Below are 22,508 nucleotides of genomic sequence, written 5' to 3'. Positions count from 1 at the left end.
GACAGCAAGTTGGCTCACATGCGTCACTCTGGCATGAGATATCAGGTTTTGTTGGTTTGTGTATATTTGTTGATCTCATGTCTCTCACCGTGGCTGTGTGTTTTTTTTTTTTTTCTTCATTGCAGGCAGCACTGACCAGTTTGATGAGATTGTTTCTCAGTATGAGGAACTAAAACGAACCCAGTAAGTTTCCACTGTTGAAACTGATTTCTAATACCTTAACAAATAGTGTTGTGACTCCCGCATCTCTATGGGGCTGCGTAGATTGGTGGTTAACTATCTGCATCATATCGGCCCCATGTTCATAGCTTTTTGTGTGTCACAGGCTGTGTTCAGGACTCTTTTCTGTCTATGATTGTCTCTCATTTCAGTCTTAGGGCCCACACACACGGCCGTCGACGCGACCGCTATTTATGGCAGGCGACCGGCAAAATTGAATAGAATCTATTGAAGTGAATGGGGCAACGCATACGCCAAGAGGAACGACGGCCGTCGCATCGAATCGGCCCCTTTCTGTTTTTCAGGGCGATTTCGATACGTCATAATAAAAAAACAGATGTCTGGTCAGTGTGTCTCCACTGAATCGATAGGTGATCGCGTCGCCAGTAGTGTGTGTAGTAAAGCGATTAACAGAATTCCACTGTCGCCTCGCCGGACGTGTGTGGTGGGCTTCCACACATCCATCCATCCTTTACGTGTACACAATCCTATCCACACATCCATCCATCCTTTACGTGTACACAATCCTATCCACACATCCTTTACGTGTACACAATCCTATCCACACATCCATCCATCCTTTACGTGTACACAATCCTATCCACACATCCTTTACGTGTACACAATCCTATCCACACATCCATCCATCCTTTACGTGTACACAATCCTATCCACACATCCTTTACGTGTACACAATCCTATCCACACATCCATCCATCCTTTACGTGTACACAATCCTATCCACACATCCATCCATCCTTTACGTGTACACAATCCTATCCACACATCCACACATCCTTTACGTGTACACAATCCTATCCACACATCCACCCATCCTTTACGTGTACACAATCCTATCCACACATCCATCCATCCTTTACGTGTACACAATCCTATCCACACATCCACACATCCTTTACGTGTACACAATCCTATCCACACATCCATCCATCCTTTACGTGTACACAATCCTATCCACACATCCATCCATCCTTTACGTGTACACAATCCTATCCACACATCCTTTACGTGTACACAATCCTATCCACACATCCATCCATCCTTTACGTGTACACAATCCTATCCACACAATCCTTTACGTGTACACAATCCTATCCACACATCCATCCATCCTTTACGTGTACACAATCCTATCCACACATCCATCCATCCTTTACGTGTACACAATCCTATCCACACATCCACACATCCTTTACGTGTACACAATCCTATCCACACATCCATCCATCCTTTACGTGTACACAATCCTATCCACACATCCACCCATCCTTTACGTGTACACAATCCTATCCACACATCCATCCATCCTTTACGTGTACACAATCCTATCCACACATCCATCCATCCTTTACGTGTACACAATCCTATCCACACATCCATCCATCCATCCTTTACGTGTACACAATCCTATCCACACATCCATCCATCCTTTACGTGTACACAATCCTATCCACACATCCATCCATCCTTTACGTGTACACAATCCTATCCACACATCCATCCATCCTTTACGTGTACACAATCCTATCCATCCATCCTTTACGTGTACACAATCCTATCCATCCATCCTTTACGTGTACACAATCCTATCCACACATCCATCCATCCTTTACGTGTGCACAATCCTATCCACACATCCATCCATTCTTTATGTGTACACAATCCTATCCATCCATCCTTTACGTGTACACAATCCTTTTTTTTTTCCCTCTCAGCGAAATGGTGGACGCAGCCAGGAAGGCCCTGATCTGTCGCGTCGAGGAGCTGACCAATGAGAGGTCAGCTCTTAACCTGGAGGTCAGCTCCTCTCAGGAAACCGTCGCACGATTGGAGGGCAGAATGAGGGAGATGGAGGAGGAGACGAAACGGTAAGAGCAGGAAGCCAGGTTTGCAGGAAGCAGGAAGGAAGTGGCATTTGCCAGTGTGCTGACAGAAGGAGATTCTTTTCACTATCTGCCACATGTTTTGTTTGTGCTGTGGACAGTTGGTGAAGGACTGAATGAACTGTTTTGCAGAGTTTTTGTCAGTGATACTGGTCTGCACTGGTACTGGTCTGCAGCGGTCTGGGCTGCAGTGATACTGGTCTGCAGTGGTCTGGTCTGCAGTGGTCTGGTCTGTCCCAGATGATCAGTTAAAGAAACACAGCCACAACAAAACGATCAGAAGATACAGGCGTACAGAGGAGTGATAGCTAGCTCTCTTTTGTAGACCTGATCAGAAGATACAGGCGTACAGAGGAGCGATGGCTAGCTCTCTTTTGTAGACCTGATCAGAAGATACAGGCGTACAGAGGAGTGATAGCTAGCTCTCTTTTGTAGACCTGATCAGAAGATACAGGCGTACAGAGGAGCGATGGCTAGCTCTCTTTTGTAATAATAATAATACGTTTATTTTATATAGCGCCTTTCTCAAACCCAAAGTCGCTTTACATAGTAGGAAGGCAGGGAAATACAATAACAAACAAACAAAACAATACAACAAAGACAAGTTATCTGTAGGAACTATGTGTTGGGTGTGGAGGAGAAGTGATCATTAAACAGAAAGGTCTTGAGATGTGCTTTGAAGAAAGAAAGGAAGAGAAGGACAGGCACGAAGGGGTTGGGGGAGGGAGTTGCAGAGTTTGGGGGCCAAGGCACTGAAGGACCTGCCACCCAGGGTGGAGAGTCTGGAGCGGGGGACAGCCAAGAGGTTTTGGTCAGAGGATCTGAGTGAGCGGAAGGAGTGTAAGGGGTCAGAAGGTCGCAGATGTAGGGGGGAGCAAGGTTGTGGAGGGCTTTGAAGGTGAGTAGTAGTACTTTGTATTTAATCCGGGACGGAACTGGTAGCCAGGGGAGTTGATGGAGAATGGGGGTGATGTGTGCTGATCGTCTAGTATGGATGAGGAGCCTAGCTGCAGAGTTTTGTGGGGAGACCAAGGAAAAGTGAGTTGCAGTAATCTAAACGGGACATAATGAAAGAGTGAACCAAAGTCTGTGCATCACTAGCAGAGAGGAAGGGTCGGAGGCGTGCAATGTTACGGAGGTGAAAAAAAGCAATCTTAGTGAGTGATTTGATATGAGGATCAAAGCTAAGGGTGGAGTCAAGCTGAATGCCAAGGTTTTTAACAACAGGGCTAGAGTGGACAGATGAGCCATCAATGTTGAGAGTGAGACGGGGAGATTTGGTGAGGATGCTTTTATGGCCAATCAGCAGAATTTCGGTTTTGTCTGTTGAGCTTGAGAAAATTGTTTTGCATCCATAATTTTAAGTCAGAGAGGCATTCAGTGAGGGAGCGTGGTGGGGGGTCATCTGCATAGCAGTGGGAGTTGAGACCGTGGCTGCGAATAATCTGGCCAAGAGGGAGGATGTATATGAGAAAGAGGAGGGGCCCAAGTACAGAACCCTGGGGGACACCACGAGTGACAGGGGACTTGGGGGACTGATGTGGACCAAGTGTTACAAACTGCTTTCTGTTGGTGAGGTATGACTGAAACCAATTGAGGGCTGTGCCAGAAACACCAATAGCAGACAGACGGGAGATTAGAACATTGTGGTTGATGGTATCGAAAGCAGCACTAAGGTCAAGGAGGATGAGAATGTTAAGTGAACCAGAGTCAGCAGACAGGAGGAGGTCGTTAACTATGCGTAGAAGGGCAGTCTCTGTACTGTGACATGAGCGGAAGCCAGATTGAAAGGGCTCATACAGGTCGCGGTGGTTAAGAAAGATGTGTAGTTGTGAGGCCACCACTCTTTCCAGTACTTTGACCAGGAAGGGGAATTGTAGACCTGATCAGAAGATACAGGCATGCAGAGGAGCGATGGCTAGCTCTCTTTTGTAGACCCGTCAGGTTCACTGTATGTCACATAGATGTCTCATACAACTCCGTGGTCCCCAGTGGCCTAAAGATGTTCTCATTATCTCTTTCTTGATTTCACGTCATGCGTCATGCGCCCATTTCACGTGTTGTCGTTCATGGTCTCCATGGCAACCTCTTGTCCTTTTCATGTCCTCCCTATTTCCTCTCTGCCCCGCAGACTTCGCAACGAGCTAGAAGCCATTCAGTCAGATGACCCTGATGTAAGTGTGCGTGTGAGTGTGCGTGTATGTATGTGTGTGTGTGTGTGTGTGTTTCTATCCATTCTGAGTGATAACAATAAATCATAGGTCATTCATGAGTCATGTTATTATATAAAATAGCTAAATATTCTATAGATACCTCTTTGATGTTCACTATTCTATAGATACCTCTTTGATGTCCACTATTCTATAGATACCTCTTTGATGTCCACTATTCTATAGATACCTCTTTGATGTCCATCTCTCTTCTGTCTCTATCTCTCCGTCTCCATGGTGCCCAGGCTGTGCCCATGTCCCTGCGGAGGTTCTCGCGGTCAGAGATGGCGCGGGTGGTCATGGAGAAGAACCAATATAAGGAGCGTCTGTTTGAGCTGCAGGAGGCTGTGAGGCGTGCACAGACTCTCAGGTGACCTAGCCGGACACTTCTCTATCTCTACCTTGCCCCTTGCCTCCTGAACTAAGCTCAGTATGTACTACACACAGCCGTGTGTTTGGGGCAGCCGTGGCCTACTGGTTAGCGCTTCGGACTTGTAACCGGAGGGTTGCCGGTTTGAGCCCCGACCAGTAGGCACGACTGAAGTGCCCTTGAGCAAGGCACCTAACCCCTCACTGCTCCCTGAGCGCCGCTGTTGTTGCAGGCAGCTCACTGTGCCGGGATTAGTGTGTGCTTCACCTCACTGTGTGTTCACTGTGTGCTGTGTGTGTTTCACTAATTCACGGATTGGGATAAATGCAGAGACCAAATTTCCCTCACGGGATCAAAAGAGTATATATACTTATACTTATACACCCATGTTAGTAGTACAAGTGGCGATGGTGGGAGGAGGCCATGTTACAGTAATGTCCTGTGTATTAGCCACATTGTGTATAAACTGCAAGACAGTGTTTTAGGCAAGTTAAAAAAACAAAACCATATTAATTCCATATTAACTGCCCCCGTGTATTAACATCTTAGCTGAAGACATTTTGCAAAATCAATGTATAAACCTCGGCTTATAGTTGGGAAATTACGGTAGTATAGTGGATAAGGAGCCAGGTTTGTATGCAGTAGCCTGAAAAAATGTGAGTCTGGTCCTGAAATTAATTGCCATCTGTAGGTCACTTTGGATAAAAACAACAGCCAAAGAAATAGACAAGTGGTCACTTGTGGATGGATTCCTCTTCTTGATGATTTATCTATTTATGCCTTCTTACAAATGTTAAGGGCTATTTTCTCCCTGTATCAGGGTCATGTCTTGCATGTATGTGATTGTTGTCTTGCATGTATGTGATTGTTGTCTTGCATGTTTGTGATTGTTGTCTTGCATGTATGTGATTGTTGTCTTGCATGTTTGTGATTGTTGTTCACAGTGAATGCACTTTACAGCTCAATACAAATTTTGTTCCTTGAGGGACAATAAAGGTTATCTTATCTTATCTTATCTCTAGCTCAGTGGTCCAAATGGGTGGCAAGGCATTACAGCAAGGGGTGTGACACTGCGTTTTTTTTTTTTTTTTTTTTTTCATTCGCGCACAATGTGGTAACTCACACACTACACATTTCAATAATACTGTACGTTAAACAGTACGTACTCACACAGCAAGACAAATAGCAAAAAAATCTGTCATGCCAGAAATCCATTCGGATCGAATCGGAGCTGGAACATTGATTGCGACGTCTTTTAATCAGACATTGTGAACTTGTTCAAAGTACACAACATATCCAATAGGAATTCAGGCTGATTAAAAAGGTAGTCAGAACTGATTCAGGGCTAAAATTGTGTCAAAATCGCACAGTGTCTACTTGGCACTTCAGCACAGTAATAAATCATGTAGGGTTGAGCGTTGCCATAGACGTGACAAAAAGATTTCTGAAGAGAATTTAGGTTTTAGTGACTGAGGACGAATTGAAGTGAAGCCATGAACTTTTCAGCAGCATGTCACTCAGAAGTGAAACAGATAAATCACCAAACGGGTTACTTCACAGCAGACTCAGCCTTTGAGCTTTGGGCGGTCAGACACAAATTGCATTTACTAAATACCTGTTCTGTACACAATGGCAAATAAGCTGAATCTGATCTAATCATGGTCTCTGGTGCTGTAACAATGCCCTGTTTTCTGTCCACCTTTAGAGTCACCAAAGATGAGAGACCTCCTGTTGAGGACCAGAAGAGCAGTGTCTGGACAAAGTGACAAGACTTGTTTTTAATTTTCATTAAAGACTGACATTATGCAGTCTGTATCTACTGTATATCTGCAGTTGAAACCAGAAGTTTACATACCCTGTACATACACATGCTAAAGTTGACTAAAAAGAGGAATAAAAAACATCTTTTGGGTTTGATCGTAATGCCTTAATTAAAAAATGAGGAAAAATCCAACCTTTAAGGACACCAATTTTCTTTGTGAAAGAATAATGTATCGTAAATAAATAAATGTTCTTCCTTAAAATACAGGGGCTCATAAGTATACACGATTGGCATCGGGTACTTTACATAAGATTGTCTCTCGATGCAAATCAAACCAGCTATTAGGCTAACTGAAATAAAACCATGCCAATATCTTGGTATGGTGAAGGGTATGTGATGATGTGGGACTATTTTAATTCCAAAGGCAAAGGGGAATTTATCAGGATGCATTGTATCCTGGATCCATGAAATATCTGGCCTTTAAAAATAATAATCTGCCTGCCTTTATGGGAATTTAACATAAGGGGTATGTATACTTATGAGCCCCTTTATTTTAAGGTCAAAGGTCTAGGTGTCATACTGATTGCTGATGTCCCTCACCATATCCTGCTGTTTCAGGTTTAACCGTCTCTTTGGCCTGGCTAAGCCCCCGATGGCTCCGCTTGCTTCTTTAGCTATCAATGTGCCCACGGTGACGCCAACCTACCGGTCGCCCACCACGTCTCCACAGCGACTGTCCATCAACAACACCCAGACAGAGTGAGTGACTGACACACACACAGAAACACATTAAAGACTTTGACCCTGGGCTGACCAGCCGAGGCTGGAGTTTTCGGATATTAAATTAGCATAGTATAGCATAGCATATATATAGTTAGACTATAGATTTTGTCTTTCATTTGAATTAGGGCCTGTTAAGTTCAGGCTTACAGACACACATACACAGATCCCATAAACAGCTGTTTACAGCATGTTGAAGCTCACAGACAAGCGATCATACAGCATGTTGAGGCTCACAGACAAGCGATCATACAGCATTTTGATGGTTCAGATTTATGAAGACAGACCTGGCTTATTTACAGTGTTCGTACCCCATGTCTCCTTTTAACTCCGATGAATGTACAGAACAAAATGCCAAAAGACAGCATCACAAGTGCATATGAAGACCTGCACGCCTTGACAGGATTTTGGCAGGTGCACTTATTGAAAAAGCAACGTGTAGATTGTTAATTCAGATAAGATGGTAAAGATTGACAGGAACAGAGTTGGAGAGAGATGTGGGAGTAGGATTGGAAAAAGACCACAGGTCAGAAATGGAACCCAGGTCGCTGTGGACACTTGGACCCAAAAGTGGTAAGAACACTACAGCTTGTGCTACAGCTCCCCTGATGAGGGGCATTTTTAAGAGCATTATAGAATACTATTGATACCTGGTTTTGTAAAATTGCATTTGCCATAGATCACTTACGCACACAAGATATGGCGATTTGCCATTAGACCACTTAAGCACACAATTTATGGCGTTCCCATGGTCTCTAGGAAGTCTCGGCCTACCTTTGGCCTGCTTAGTACTGGTGCCCTTTTCAGACCGAGACACTTGAAATCGGAGCTGCAAAAGGGCCTCAAAATACATCACGCAAGTTCAGATAGGTGACTAACAACTGGACGTGATGACATTTCTGCAGGCTATTATGCCCTTTCGTTACATAATGTATCATAGAGTATGCACAATGGACTATGCATCATGTAGGATTATGATATAACTTGGAGGGTAGTCCTCATCATACACCATGAAAAATGATGTGTGTGTGTATATATATATATATATATAATATATATATATATATATATATATATATATATATATATATATATATATATATAGATATAGATATAGATATATATTAAAAAGGTATATCTGCTGGTAATGTGTATATATAGTAAAACGTATATCTGCTGGTAATGTGTATATATAGTAAAAGGTATATCTGCTGGTAATGTATATTTATTAAAAAGGTATATCTGCTGGTAATGTATATATAGTAAAAGGTATATCTGCTGGTATATCTGCTGGTAATGTATATATAGTAAAAGTTATATCTGCTGGGATATCTGCTGGTAATACAAGGATACAAGGAAGTTTATTGTCACATGCATATAGTTACTGGAAGTAAGAAAGATAAGGTAATGTATATACAGTAAAAGGTATATCTGCTGGTAATGTGTATATATATTAAAAGGTATATCTGCTGGTAATGTGTATATATAGTAATGTATATATAGTAAAAGGTATATCTGCTTGTAATGTATATATAGTAAAAGGTATATCTGCTGGTAATGTGTATATATATTAAAAGGTATATCTGCTGGTAATGTGTGTGTATATATAGTAAAAGGTATATCTGCTGGTAATGTGCACACTAACCCCTTTCCCCCATGAACTGCTGCATAGTGAATATGAATCATGGCAACTACTTGTCACCTTTTACTATTACTATTATGCTTAAAGTATGCTTTTTCAACTTTATTTAAAATTATTATTTTAACTAATGTAGTGTTCATACACTATAAGTTCCTTTGGTCAGATGCCATGACCATAGCCTTAGCTTTGGACAGATGCCATGACCATAGCCTTAGCTTTGCATATGTAGATGGACTAAGTATCTACACTTGTCACTCCGCCCCCCCCCCCCCTCTCTCTCTGGTCCAGGGGCTCTTTCTCCCCACGTGTGAGGAGGCGGGAGCTGTACAGGGAGATCCGCTCCCACGTGTGGGGGACGCTGGGGAAACGCCAAGTCCATGGGTGGAGCATGCCTCTGTCCCACACCAATGTACAGGTGTGCGCGCGCACACACACACACACACACACACACAGTCACTCATTGACTTATACAATTCATGCATACACTCATACCATAAGTTGGCTCTCATTTCTTCCAAATGATTTCTGAAACACACATAGAAACACGCATGCATTGAACGGTCAAGTGTCTTTCTTTGCACACAGAAAATATGGGATTTATAATAATTGTGTAAATAAATATGTATGTATGTATGTATGTATGCACTGTACACACATACATGTACCAAATGTAGACCTCAGAGGTCCCCCTTGTTGAATTAAGTGTGTGTGTGTGTGTGCGCACCCAGGACTCTTCTCTGCTCACCCCTGAGCCCAAAGACGTGTCTGTGCTGTGTGTGCGCACCCAGGACTCTTCTCTGCTCACCCTGTGTGTGTGTGTGTGTGTGTGTGTGCGCACCCAGGACTCTTCTCTGCTCACCCCTGAGCCCAAAGACGTGCCTGTGCTGGTGCAGCTGAGACTGCTTGACCAAAGAGACGCCACAGCCAAGGTAACCATGGAAACTGGTCATCTTTACCTCTTATGCACAGAGGCTGATGAATGCACACAAACGGGTGTGTCAAGTCAAGTCAACTTTATTTATATAGCGCATTTCATACACATTCAATGTATTTTACATAAACAAAAGCAAACAGGAATAGTGTGTGTGTGTGTGTGTGTAACTCAGTTAAGACTTTTGTGAGGTTGAGTAAGTGTTTTCTTTGTGTTTCAGAGAGAGTGGGTGAAAAGAATGACTGTTATTCATGTGTCATGTCTTGTTATGTTTCATTTTCTGTACTAACTAGAGCTGTCAAAATAACGCAATCATTTAGATTAAGTCATCACAGAAAAAGTTAAACGCGTTAAAAAAAATAACTGATTAATTGCATTCCGTAATGACCTTTGACCCAGCGTAGTTCTAGCCACAGTGACTGTGACATGAAGGAGGCAGACGAGAAAGTGCCGCTTGGCACAGTGAATGTAACCTTAAAAAATGGAGCTGTCGACAGGAGCATCGTTCACTGCCATTTCTGCTATAAGGAATTTTCGTACCATAGGAGTTTGTCAAGTCTGAAATATCATCTCAACGCAAAGCATTTAGTAGCTAACCCAGAGGTACGAGCTAGCACACCCCTTATAAATAAAGCTAGCCTTTTAAAACCACACTTGTCCAGGTGTTTAGACGCAAACTTAGCAAGTTTACCTATGACCTAATATCTAACTCCCTTGCTAAATGGACTGCATTATCTCGGTGTTGCTGCACACATCATTGGCAGTGAGTGGAAACTTCAGTCATTTGCATTAACCAACACCAAAAAATTGATGCATGTAATGAATTTAGATTAATTGATCACAGAGTATGTAATTAATTAGATTTTTTTATTATTGCTTGACAGCCCTAGTACTAATACAAATATTATTTATTGATGGTCTCCTTCTGTTTTTAAAGACAGAGATTAGATCCGTATTTCTCAAAAATCTCTCACACACAAACTCCTCTCTTTCTCTGTAGCTGACGTGTGCTGTTGCTGTCACCCCTGAGGTCTCCAAAGAGCAGATGGTAAGATCATCTACCCAACAATGCCATTCGCCTGCATCTCTCAAGATCATTCCTGTGTGCCATAAAGTGCCTAGTGCCTGTCATGGCAATAGGTCATGACCACAGACTGTATAGAACTGTGGCTTCAATTCTATAGAGTGGTGAAGTCCCGCCCCTTCCGTTTGCCTCCATGGGACCTATCTTTCAAAAAAATTTGAACGGCAGTCTATGGCGAAAAAGAAATTATTTTCTGGCCCCGGTTGACTTGTGCCTTGAATTACCCACATGATGTTTGTCAATTTTAAAGACAATTTTTCATGTAAAGACATTTGCAGTTTGTTTCGTAACTATTGAATTACAACATTGTGAAAGATCGTAATAGACCTCTGAAGTTCGCCTACAAAAAAGCAGCCATGTTTGACATCCGGTATCTGGCGATTTTTCCTATGGGAAAATAACATGGGGATTTTGAATTATCGCATCTTTTAAAACTCTCGCAGGGATGAAAAAGTCTAAAATGCAGACGTTTTCCTGAACACACTTTTGTCCTCTACCTTCGAGTGGATACTGTGATCTCCGTTACGTGAAGGCGGCACACTTAGATTTTTGCTACCCCAGAGCTAACTTGCAATGCAACTTGCCATAGGTAGTTAGCTTCAATTAACAACCGGATCTCCTTATATGGGCAAAGATGGCTGTTTTGGTTCTTTTTTGTAGGCGAACTTCAGAGGTCTATTCCAACGACTACAACCCCATCAGTCGCGCTAGTGACGTTAGCTCATTCACAGCCACACTAGATTGTACAAGCATACCAGCAACAGGTCTTAATTGGGCTTTCCTTGCCGAAGAAAATACCATGAGTCAGAGGATTAAACACATCAGGTAAGTTGTATTCGTCCATAGACTGTACATTACATACTGTTAAGTGACATAGAAGGCAGCAAGATGCAACCGTTAACTAGCATAACAGCTCTTATCGTTTAATTACGTTGGATGGTGACGTACATCGTTCGAGACGAGAGATGTAGTCCACTGAGTGGATTCGCACAAAACCAACATAACTTTTGAAGTCTATCGAACAACAGTACTTTCTTGACATGAAAAATTATCTTTTAAATTCACACACATCATATGTGAAATTTGTGGCACAATTCAAACTGGACCAAAAAATAATTGTTATCTCTCCATTAACTCCCGTTCATAATTTTTTGAAAGATAGGTCCCATGGACCGGAAGTAGAAGGGGCGGGACTTCACCACTCTATAGAACACAACTGAGTGGAGTCACGCTGTCCATCATTGGTCATGAGGGCTGTGGTCATGACCTGTCTGTCACTAACGCAAACATTCCACTCCTGCATCCAGAGTTCCGTCTGGGCGCTCTCTGGTCCTGCGTCCAGTAGTGACGTCACCATCATTGACCCGACTCGGTCCAATACCATCCTTGATCAGTTCAGCCTCCCGCCCACCTCTCCGGCTCTGTGCATCTGTGTGGTGCCCCCTACAGGTGGGTGCAGGCAGCACAAGTGTGTGTTCTCCAAATGAGAACCATGAACTGCAGTATCTCAAAATCAGGATTTTCCACATGACAGGGAATGTGCGGCATGAACTGCAGTATCTCAAAATCAGGATTTTCCACATGACAGGGAATGTGCGGTATGAACTGCAGTCACTCAAAATCAGGATTTTCCACATGACTGTTAATGCTGGACATTTACCAACCCGTTTAGAACTCGTACTTCATAAAAAAGTTGTATGGAGAAAGGGATGAAATGATATAGGTGGATTTCGGTGTCATTTTGTCATATAACTGTGTCACATATTTTCACCCATTATGTTTTTCACACACTCATCTGTTGGTCACTTGAAGTAGGATGTTTTCAGCACTGACCCTTCTGCTCCCTCCTCTTCAGGAGAGACTTCTGGAACGATATGGATAGGCACTCAGGACGGGGGGTGAGTGGCTACATTGAAATAAACGACAAATGCTCATAGATACCTAACATGCTAACATGCTCATAGATACCTAACAAACCTAACATGCTAACATGCTAACATGCACTTCCCTCTCTTGCCTCCTCTACCTCCTTCTTCTACCACTTTCTCCTTCTACTACACTTTGATTAGTACTTATAATGTCTGCATGCTCATCCTCTACTACACTTTGATTAGTACTTATAATGTCTGCATGCTCATCCTCTACTACACTTTGATTAGTACTTATAATGTCTGCATGCTCATCCTCTAGTAATAGTATTGAGTGATGCCGTATTAATTCCTATCTAAAGTCTCATTTTGTAAGTCGCTTTGGATAAAAGCGTCTGCTAAATGTAAAAAATGTAAATGTACATGTAAGCTACATGCCTACTGTCATTAACAATTGTGTGTTTGCACTCCTCCCTCCCCACCAGTCTCTTGGTTCATCCAGCCTCCACCTCTAGACGGAGGTGTCTTCAGTCCGTCACCCTTGCAGAGGGGGTGCACTCTCTAACGTAAGCTTTTCTACTATTTTCTGAAATACAATAATTGTTCTGTTACTCCATAGTTGATTTTTGTCCTCAGCTGTGCATCTGACATCATTTGACCACATAAACTTAAACGTGTGTGTGTGTGTGTGTGTGTGTGTGTGTGTGTGTCCTTTCTCTAATCAGGTATTCACAGGGTAAAGTGATAGCTGGGTTAGCCAATGGCACTCTGGCTTTCTTCAGCCACAGCATAAGTGGCTGGGATCTCCAATCGAAAGAGGAGATGTCTCTAGGTGCACCCCCTGTACAGCCCATTCGCTGTTGCCTAGCAAAAGGGGAGGGATTATGGGTCGGTTACTGGAACAAGATCCACATGATCGATGTAACAAGTCGAACAGTAGAGGTGAGAGTTGAAAAGCAAACACATGCCAAGTTCACATTTACAGTCAGGCGTCTGTGCTTCTTTACAGTCAAGCGTCTGTGCTTCTTTACAGTCAAGCGTCTGTGCTTCTTGTTGCAGTTCACATTTACAGTCAAGCGTCTGTGCTTCTTTACAGTCAAGCGTCTGTGCTTCTTTACAGTCAAGCGTCTGTGCTTCTTGTTGCAGTTTTGTTTTGTTCTTCTGCTTACTCAATTATGTCCTTTCTTTCTTTCTTTCTTTCTTTTATTTCTCTCTCTCTCCCCCTCTCCCTCTCTCCCAGAAATCGTTTACAGTGTCAGAGCGCAGTGAGCAGCAGGTGCGCTTCCTGTGTGCAGCAGGAAGTGGCGTCTGGGCTTCCTGTCGGCTGGACCCCACTCTCAGGCTGTTCGACTGGGCCACCGGCCGGCCTCTGCAGGAAGTGGATTTGTCACCTATGGTGACCAAAGCACTAGGTTAGGATCAAAAGCCAACGGTGTTTCCCCTTCAATGACAGTATGTTGCATAGAAATAACCTGAGTATTGCTGAGGTCATTGTTCTCTGTTCTCTCATATTCTCTCCCTCTCTCTCTCTATCTATTTCTATCTATCTCTATCTATCTCTATCTCTCTCTCTCACACACATTTTCTCTCTCTCTCTCTCTCTCTCTCTGGTTCAGGTGCTGGTTTCCTGTCTCTGTCTCCCCTCCAGGTGTCTGCGCTGGCTGTGATCTGTGGGCGTCTGTGGGTGGGCTGCGCCAGCGGAGCCATTTTCTCTGTCCCTCTCAATCTCAGTGAGTCCAAGCTTTTGGCTTAAAGGTTGTACAAGGATTAAAGTTCTCTGTCGTAGGATGGATTTCCGTCAATTTGATTTTAGAAATGCCATATTTGAGATCGATGCAGATCTGATGAGAAAAAAATATGAGGGGGGGGGGGGGACTATCACCTTTTCTTTTCCTTTTTTAAGGCAACTACAAATATTAGGTCCGATGAATTAATGTGTGTGATGGTAAATGTTTAAAGACCTAATAGTGTCTCAATCAGTGACCGCTCAAGAAGATACATCAGCCATGAGTTTCGCTTTGTTTAGATGTTGTAGCTACACGCTTGTCTCATTGGCCTGGGGCGTTTGCTTAAAAAAGAACACGTCTGGATGACTAACGGTCTAAAAGTTGGATTATAGTGACACAATCGAGACCTTTCGCGAATTCGGAGAAGAGGCGTAGGCTGTGTTCTTTCCGTGCATCAATGTAGACAGTTTCTTGCAAACTCTTGTCAGGGGAGGTCATTCATTTTGGGTGTCGCTATGACTTGAACAGACAGCCTGCTATGCCACCCGATGTAACCTATTATTGTTACAGTTTTTAAACAATGCAACTAATAATATGTGTAAAGCGAGCGACGCAATATAAACCGTAGCCTATGCCATTTATTATCCCGTCTGTTATGACATGTACAACAATGTTTTTCACAATTTGCGGTAGGTTTTGCGGAAGGGTTTGACTGAGCGTGTTAACATAAAATAATAATACTGTCATCATCGCGAACTGTTGAGTAAGGGGGTCAGTCGTGTTTGTGACGCACAGACAGCCTTGTAGCCTATTTTGCTTAGGCCTTCACATTTAACGACAGTAGGTTGTGAGTGTATGTTGACAAAAAATAACCATGCAATTAAAATAGTCAACTTTAAACTTTGCTATAAAATATTATTAATTTGTAGCACAAAACCATGACCAGTAGGCCAACCAGAACCTTGCATATTAGCGTCATGATTTGTGTGCGTCTATTTGGCAAGGCCACTAGCTGTCATGGATGCATTGTTGCTAAAGGAAGGCACAGGTGTCATAAGTTAAAAAATAAATGGAGATGGGTGGCTGTTGGAAACGGGGGAGAACTACAAACTACGTTTATCTATGGCTGACAGTTTTTGCGCTCAGAAAGTAGGCTACGCATGTTCTTTCATAGCGCAACACGACCTGTCCCTCACCATATCGCAACCTCTTGTCAACCTTATACAATCTGAGGATAAAATGATAAAATCTCCCCTTTAAACACTTTTGGCCTGAAGTAATTAAATAAGAGTGTAAGTTAAAGCCCTTACAATATTGCTGCAGTAGAAAAGAACGGCAATGGCTTGTCAGCAATGGTCAGGGATGGTACTGAAATATTGTTTTGTTCATCAGGAAAACTCAATCTCAATCAAAAACACTCTCAATTCGCCTTATTCACATGGCGGCCATTGGCTGCTAAAACAAAGCTACAGGGTACACAAACCATAGGATTGTTATGTTCTATGCATTCACCTGTAGGTGGCATTAATTATATAGTAAGTGTACCCTGTAGCCTCGTTTTGGTTTAAACAATGGCCGCCGTGTGAATAAGGTGAATACTCCCTTTACTTTGCTGTTTGCATCTTTTTGTACATTAAAAGTCAATAGGTCGCGATCGCAAAAGGGATGCTATCTCTATAGATAGATATGAACAACGTATGACTTATGGCCTTAAAAAAATTCAGTCAAACGATTTTTTTTCACTTTAATCCCTGGGTTGTATAATCGATTTCGGGCCCAAAAGAGGCCCAAACATAAATGATCACATTCATCTAATCTTTCCTAACGATCCGCTAGCTGCCCGCCCCATAAGCAGGCCGTCAAAAAAAACGCGTCTCTGTAGGCAGCCTAGGCTCCGAGAACTGTACACAAAAAACAATTGCTACCAACAGGGGTTGGCAACCACTCAAAGGCAAAATAAAGTGTTTCAACTAATAACTGACGAGATGCGCTGTTTAGGAGAGTTTTAATTGCACAGGAGGGAGGGGGAGGGAGTAGCGAGCTAGCTCTCTGTTTTGTTTGAACATCAACAGAAGTGACGTCCCCGCTATCGCTGATACAACCTTTAATCTGTGCATAAGTAGAAAGGAGGAAACGGCCCTCAGAGGCTGATGCCTCAATAGTATTGTATTAGAAATGAGCTGAAACAGTGTACAAGGACAAAGACTGGGATGCAAACATTTATATCTTCTCAGTCTCATTTTTACATACGTCTCAGAGAAATGCTGAAATACACACATGAATGGACAGAGGTACACACTAATAAATAACACCGTATGAATCCTTTTCTAGAAAGCCTGACCCAGTTTCTAGGGTTTAAAAGTATTTCTGATCTAATGTTTTATATGATAATGATAATTCATGTGGATAAGCCCAGTTGTCTCAAGTATGTAGGTGGGATACTAGTGAAGACCATGGAGAGCTGTGTAGAGTCAGGTAAATAAAGCACGACCTCTGACCTCCCTTCATTCTGACCTCCATGTTAGGCTCTGAGTCATCCATCCCATACTGCACTCTGGCCTTAGCGCAGCTATGTTACCATGGCCACCGTCAAGCAGTAAAGTTCATCATCTCTGCACCTGGTGAGTAATGTCATCTCAGCTGAAAGCCAATGTTGGACAGACAGCAAATGTGCTGTAATACCTTTCTCTTGACTCTGGTTTGTAACCTACCCACAATTCCCTGTGACCCCCTCACTGTCACCCCCTGCTTTTTCCATCAGGCTGTCATACCTTATCCTCAACTGCAGAGGGCGCTGATTCAACTTCTCAGCTTATTTTGAGTGGAGGAGAGGGCTATATTAATTTCCGTATTGGTAAGTCACCACCAAATGGATGCTGCAGCCTCTTTTACTAGTCATCACCTGCTCTGTCACTTAGGTCTTCATAGTTATAAAGATATATGGTAATACGTTTTGATGAATAAATGACAAGACATTTCTTTTTATTTTCCACAGGAGATGATGCGAGCGATGGAACAAACGAGAATGCTCCTCAGCGTTCCGAACGCAGTCACATGATCATCTGGCAGAGTGCTAGCCCTTCAGTGCCCAACCCTGCCCTCTGACCTTCTCTTTGGCCTTTGGGTGTGGGGGATGGAGGAGGGTTAAAACACCTCAGCCTTAATATCGTTTTGCCTTGAGAGGATGGTAGGGAGCTTTCTGACCACCTACCTGCATAGAGTGCAGTGTAACAACCTTTGTCTGTAACAGGCCTCTCCAAAGACATATACTGGCATGGATACGCAGTTTACCTTTATGCCATGGATTCATATCTGAGAGATGGAATCATTTTGCTTTAAGAAGCAACATACCTAGGAGGATCCCTATTCTTGTGAATGTGTACTATCTATGCTGGTCTTAATCTGTCACCAAGTTTATACTTCCAAGACAACCACGGCCCCAGGCCTCAGGATGGTGGTCGGCATTGGCCTTAACATTGGTTGTCCCATTGTGTGCCTTTCTTTTGTTGTGAACCAAATTGCTGTGAATTGGTCAGTATTTAATTTTTCTGTTTTTAATCCAAACTCTGACAACATGTCCTCGTGTGGCCTACTGCAAGATAATCAGTGCAATTCTCTCATGTGAGAGTCTGGCGTTTGTGACTGGCAGAAGTTTATCCCTGCATGCATCATCGACAGTCCTGTCATATTTATTCATACCTGCATTTTGTTAGTTAATGCAAGTTCATCTTTAGCCATTTAGAGATCAGATCAGTTAACAGTGACCAGGGCTCCGTCCAAAGTGACCAGGGCTCCGTCCAAAGTATGCTCCACCAATTCTTCCCACTCTCCACCGTTTGTACCTCATAAATCAATGAGCCTCTGCTAGTTGCAAGAAGATTGAATAGAGGGACTCTACTGAGCTGCTCTGGAGGGGTGTGTGTGTGTGTGTCTGTGTGTGTGTGTGTGTTTGTGTGTGTGTCTGAGATAGAAGCTGATGAAGACAATATTGTTGTTGTTCACTGGATGTCTATGCAAATGTCAACGAAAACCCGCCATCTCTGCACTTTGCATGCAGATCTGCTGGATAAAGGCACTTTATTCTCCTCGTGTGTTATGTGACCATCTGTGCTTTGCAGTGTACAACTTATCTTGTCAAACAATGCCTATCAGTTCTATACAAAGAGGCCCAGCACTTGTCACTGTTCTGTTTAAGAGCCTTAGTGTAGTCATATACTCATTTACACACACGAAACCGATAATCAATGTATTTAATGTGTCTGCCCCGATTTGTGTTCTGCATTGAAAATGAGATTTGCAGAGGTAAACGTCTAGTTATTGCAGTATTTTCCAGTCTATGTTGAGAGTGAGGCAGGATGTCGTGTAAGGGTGAGTCTGACTTTTATGATTATAATTTATCAAACTATGAATTACTGTACGGAAACTATGAAATAGGTTATGGATGAAATATTTGTTTCTGTGTATAAGTTCCAATTAAAACCATTTGTCTTAAGATGAGTGGTACAGAGTGGTACGGTTAAACAGAATCAAAAAGCTGTGCAACACAATGGCTTTTTCCTTTATTAAACACACAATATTTAAATCTGCATCTTGTCACGTTTACACATTCATAGAGTCAGAAATACAATACTTATGCACAGCATTGCAATCTAGGTATGGCAATGCCAAAAAAGAAATATTTCATTTTTAATTGTATTTCAGTGCAATAATTAATGGCACGGTGAAATCAAAGGTGGGCTACACATTTCTAATGAAGTCAGAAGTCACTCAGTCCTGGTTCGCTAATGTCCTCCAGCTCTCCCCTCTCCACCCAAAGCTTCATGTAGACTTCCACCTCCCCGTAGGCCTAGACGTACTCATGTTGCCATAAGTTGTCTGTTAGGGAGAAGTCCCAAGCCCCACTTATGGCTCAGTATGGCTCTGGTGCGGCCTGCGTATGCGACGGCTGAGTGAGTGGGCGAGGCGATCCACCGCGCTTCGTTTGTAGGTGAGCTCTTTGCCAACAGTCAGACCCTCGATGTTTCCACTGTACCACATCACCCAGCCTCCCATGGAGAGCAGGATCAGCAGAGCCCCTGAGTACACCAACAAGTCACCAAAGTCGCTGCCTTCGATCTCCAGAGGGGCAAAGACACCAGTCAGTAGAGCTGCAACACCGAGTAGGTCCATCAGCACAGCAAAGACCAGGACAAACTTGCAGTGGGTCAGCCCACTATCATCCAAGGATGTATCCTGTGAAATGGCAAACACATAAATAGACAAATTCTGGCATGGTACAGACAGGCAACTTAACGACAGGATGGAGATAACGGGGGCCAGCACAGAGGACTTTAGGTAGGCAGGCCTACCCTATTCTAACCTGTTACAGACCATTCTCAGGATGTTTGTGAACAACACGGCTTTTGACATTACCGGGTAGGCTACTTCATTCGAGAGACAGACAGCTGCGCCTCTGGGCGTGGAGCAGGGTTGTGTTGTGCGCTTATGACCGATAGCCGTTGGGCTGCGTGCGTGTGTAGGCTACCATTGACTGTATACACAATAGACCTCTTTACATTTTTGTTATGATAAAAAAAAAACGTAAATAGCATATCAAATGCTATTGTTTCTGGGACTTGTCTTCTGCGCTTGTTGATTTCCCTTGGCCTGTTTGAGGTTTTGTTAAATCTATCTTTTGCCTAACGGAGTCGGGACAAATAAGCCTAAGCAAATAACTACGTAAAATTCGCAGACTACACAACGATCAAAAGATACAGGCGCAGCAGTTCATGTTAACTCAGGCATTTGTCAACAAAAATATAAACACATGGCCCATATTAGGCTACCGACTTTCTGTTTGATTGCTTGTTTGCTTTTAAGTATTGTTGCCTGAAGAAAACCGCGCTTCAGTCCTGAAAGACTGGTTCTGGGTCTTGTGTAAATAGCCTAGGTTATTGCCTATTATGACACTTTCACGTTCACTTTGCAAAGTGAATTGACCACGAAATATTGTGGTTAAATAGGTGTTTAATTAACACGCCATAAACCAGCTGTAGTAAGTTAACGAAATTCACACTTTTCAAATGTCACCTGTCCTGCGTTGCACCTGCGCACGCACATTGGGTTAGTCGAGGCTAGGCTACTCTTTGTTCTTTCGAACTTAATGCAACAACGAGAACATGTTCAAAATGTTTCCTTACCTTGTCCCTGTTTCCAAATTTACCCATACCGACAGGGCTGTAGGCTACATCCGGCTTACATCCATTTAAACACACACTGCCAGTGTTTTCCGGGTTCACGTTTTTCAGGTGCATCGACGCACCTCATCCCTGACACTCCTGCTCCTCCCCAATGCTACTGACAGGGTATTGTCCAATGCTGCGTATTTGGGCAGGGCTCTCGGAAGATCTTGTCCTCCAAAAATCTTAATGTATGCCCTTGTTTTAGTGTTACCATTTACTTTGAGAAGGTCACCAGGGGCCTGTAGGCCTACTACGAAGGGAGCTTAACCTACCCAGGGGCCTGTACTACGAAGCGGGGTAGGCCTACTGGCTTATCTGGGTAACTTCGAGACGAGAGTAACTTGATCACGTGTGTCGTAACTTCCCGATTAACCCGTACTACGAAAGGTGGATAGGTCTTAACCGAGGTATGCTGCCATGGCAATTTACGCTGCATCTCAAACCTGCTCCGAGCAGGTTATGTTCTTGGTTAACCCGAGGTTTCCGTTAACCACACCCGTTATAAGTAGGCTACCACCCCTCTAACAATTTCTCCCGAGAATGTCGGCGTATATGGATGATCCATACGACATTGGAGCGCAAATCGTGAGGGGCTCTATTCGCAGGGCGAGATCCTCTTACTTTACGGACGAGGAATGCACAATTATTGTGACAAGTTACGAGGAATTAAAACTCACTCTACGACAATAATCAAATATACGTTGGCAGCTAACAAAGCAAAGGCTGTTGGCAACGTATTGCAGATCGGGTAGCCTAAATGCCTAAAAGTACAGTTTTATTTCCACATGTTCTTCAAATATGTGTTACGGATTATTAGGAAATTGCCTATTTTGAGTTCATAAAAAGGCAAGAATGCAACACAATTCAGAAGTGGGCATATAGATTACAGTAATAAGGATAATTGAACGTTTAAGTAGCCCCCATTGACTGATTTAGTGTATGCCTAATCCTGTGAACATTTCAGATGCAACACCATTGCCAAACGCACATGGCAGCAGGTGAAAATGAAACACAAAAACATTCAGAATATAGGTTTATATAGTTATAGCTTATTAATATTTCTTAATTATGAAAACATGTAGCCTAGGCTAGGCCTAGTATGCTTATAGCCTTCACTTGGCCTCTGTTTTACAGCTAACAAGAAAAAGGTGTCTTTGAACACTATAAGGCACCAGAGTGTTTTACAGTAGCAGAGGAGTTGGCCATCGCAAATAATAGTGGAAGGCCGATTATGGAGGGGGTTAAGGGAGGCATTCGGTCGGATTCTGGTGCTGTGGAAATGTGTAGCCTTTATGTGCAGGGTACAGTAATATGACATTCAATTCAACAAGTTTGTTAAAATGGTGATTTTAATTTATTAGGCCTACTGTAGGCTATGTCTGATTTATTTTAGGCTATTCTTGCTCAGATGTTCAGCATACTGTAGGCCTAGCCTATGTCCGATTTATTTTCGGATATAGGCCTTCTAGCTCAGATGTTCAGCATCACCGATGGAATACATGAATGTCCACGTAAGGGCTATGTATTGAATTGCGGGTGACATTAGAGACGTCTGCCTAGATCATCTGACAAAGATAACGAATTCCCTCGGCTGACAATCTATATCTTCATAGAGGTATATATATTTTCTGGCGGTCTCTATAAAACCCCTTGCCCTGCGAAGAGAGTCCCTCACGATTTGCGCTCCAATGTCGTATGCAGGGGCGCAGGAGGCACGGGGGACGTGGGGGATATGTCCCACGCAGTTCTGAAGAGACGGCCGTCGTCCCCCTCACTTTTGATAAGGAAAA

The 22,508-nt window shown here is 43.1% G+C and overlaps 2 protein-coding genes across 3 annotated transcripts in view; one reads left to right on the top strand and one right to left on the bottom strand.

Annotated features, from left to right (window-relative positions):
• The window catches only part of LOC143118672 (C-Jun-amino-terminal kinase-interacting protein 4), a 28,208-nt gene extending 9,219 nt beyond the window's left edge, over window positions 1-18,989 (top strand). For both annotated transcript variants that reach the window (XM_076279724.1, XM_076279725.1), the window contains exons 10-27: window positions 126-183; window positions 1,956-2,108; window positions 4,255-4,297; window positions 4,579-4,703; window positions 6,409-6,465; window positions 7,084-7,224; window positions 9,176-9,302; window positions 9,730-9,816; window positions 10,819-10,866; window positions 12,210-12,351; window positions 12,758-12,800; window positions 13,256-13,336; window positions 13,496-13,712; window positions 14,011-14,182; window positions 14,387-14,500; window positions 17,023-17,118; window positions 17,259-17,351; window positions 17,493-18,989. In XM_076279724.1, the coding sequence (XP_076135839.1) occupies window positions 126-183; window positions 1,956-2,108; window positions 4,255-4,297; window positions 4,579-4,703; window positions 6,409-6,465; window positions 7,084-7,224; window positions 9,176-9,302; window positions 9,730-9,816; window positions 10,819-10,866; window positions 12,210-12,351; window positions 12,758-12,800; window positions 13,256-13,336; window positions 13,496-13,712; window positions 14,011-14,182; window positions 14,387-14,500; window positions 17,023-17,118; window positions 17,259-17,351; window positions 17,493-17,602 (1,907 nt within the window). In that variant the 3' untranslated portion in view covers window positions 17,603-18,989. The remainder of the gene's footprint in view (window positions 1-125; window positions 184-1,955; window positions 2,109-4,254; window positions 4,298-4,578; window positions 4,704-6,408; window positions 6,466-7,083; window positions 7,225-9,175; window positions 9,303-9,729; window positions 9,817-10,818; window positions 10,867-12,209; window positions 12,352-12,757; window positions 12,801-13,255; window positions 13,337-13,495; window positions 13,713-14,010; window positions 14,183-14,386; window positions 14,501-17,022; window positions 17,119-17,258; window positions 17,352-17,492) is intronic.
• A 212-nt stretch (window positions 18,990-19,201) lies between these two features.
• On the bottom strand, window positions 19,202-21,029 carry tmem238a (transmembrane protein 238a). Its single transcript, XM_076279726.1, has 2 exons — window positions 20,677-21,029; window positions 19,202-19,729 (listed from the first exon to the last, which is right to left on the bottom strand). The coding sequence occupies exons 1-2, from the start codon at window positions 20,788-20,790 to the stop codon at window positions 19,400-19,402; spliced, it is 444 nt and encodes a 147-aa protein (XP_076135841.1). The 5' UTR covers window positions 20,791-21,029; the 3' UTR covers window positions 19,202-19,399.
• Window positions 21,030-22,508: the final 1,479 nt, after the last annotated feature.

Source organism: Alosa pseudoharengus, unplaced genomic scaffold (assembly GCF_046254945.1).
Source record: "Alosa pseudoharengus isolate Yale_2024_CS ecotype anadromous, Long Island Sound unplaced genomic scaffold, YU_APseudo_1.1 YU_APseudo_1.1_scf_12, whole genome shotgun sequence".
NCBI lineage: Eukaryota > Metazoa > Chordata > Actinopteri > Clupeiformes > Clupeidae > Alosa > Alosa pseudoharengus.
The sequence above is the reverse complement of the archived record's forward strand: the minus strand, read 5'-3'. Positions and strand labels throughout refer to the sequence as shown.

Coding starts and splice junctions, on each gene's coding strand:
- tmem238a (XM_076279726.1), bottom strand. CDS start 20,790: ATGCACCTGAAAAACGTGAACCCGGAAAACACTGGCAGTGTGTGTTTA. Junction 19,730..20,676: donor AATTTGGAAACAGGGACAAG/GTAAGGAAACAT, acceptor GCCATTTCACAG/GATACATCCTTGGATGATAG.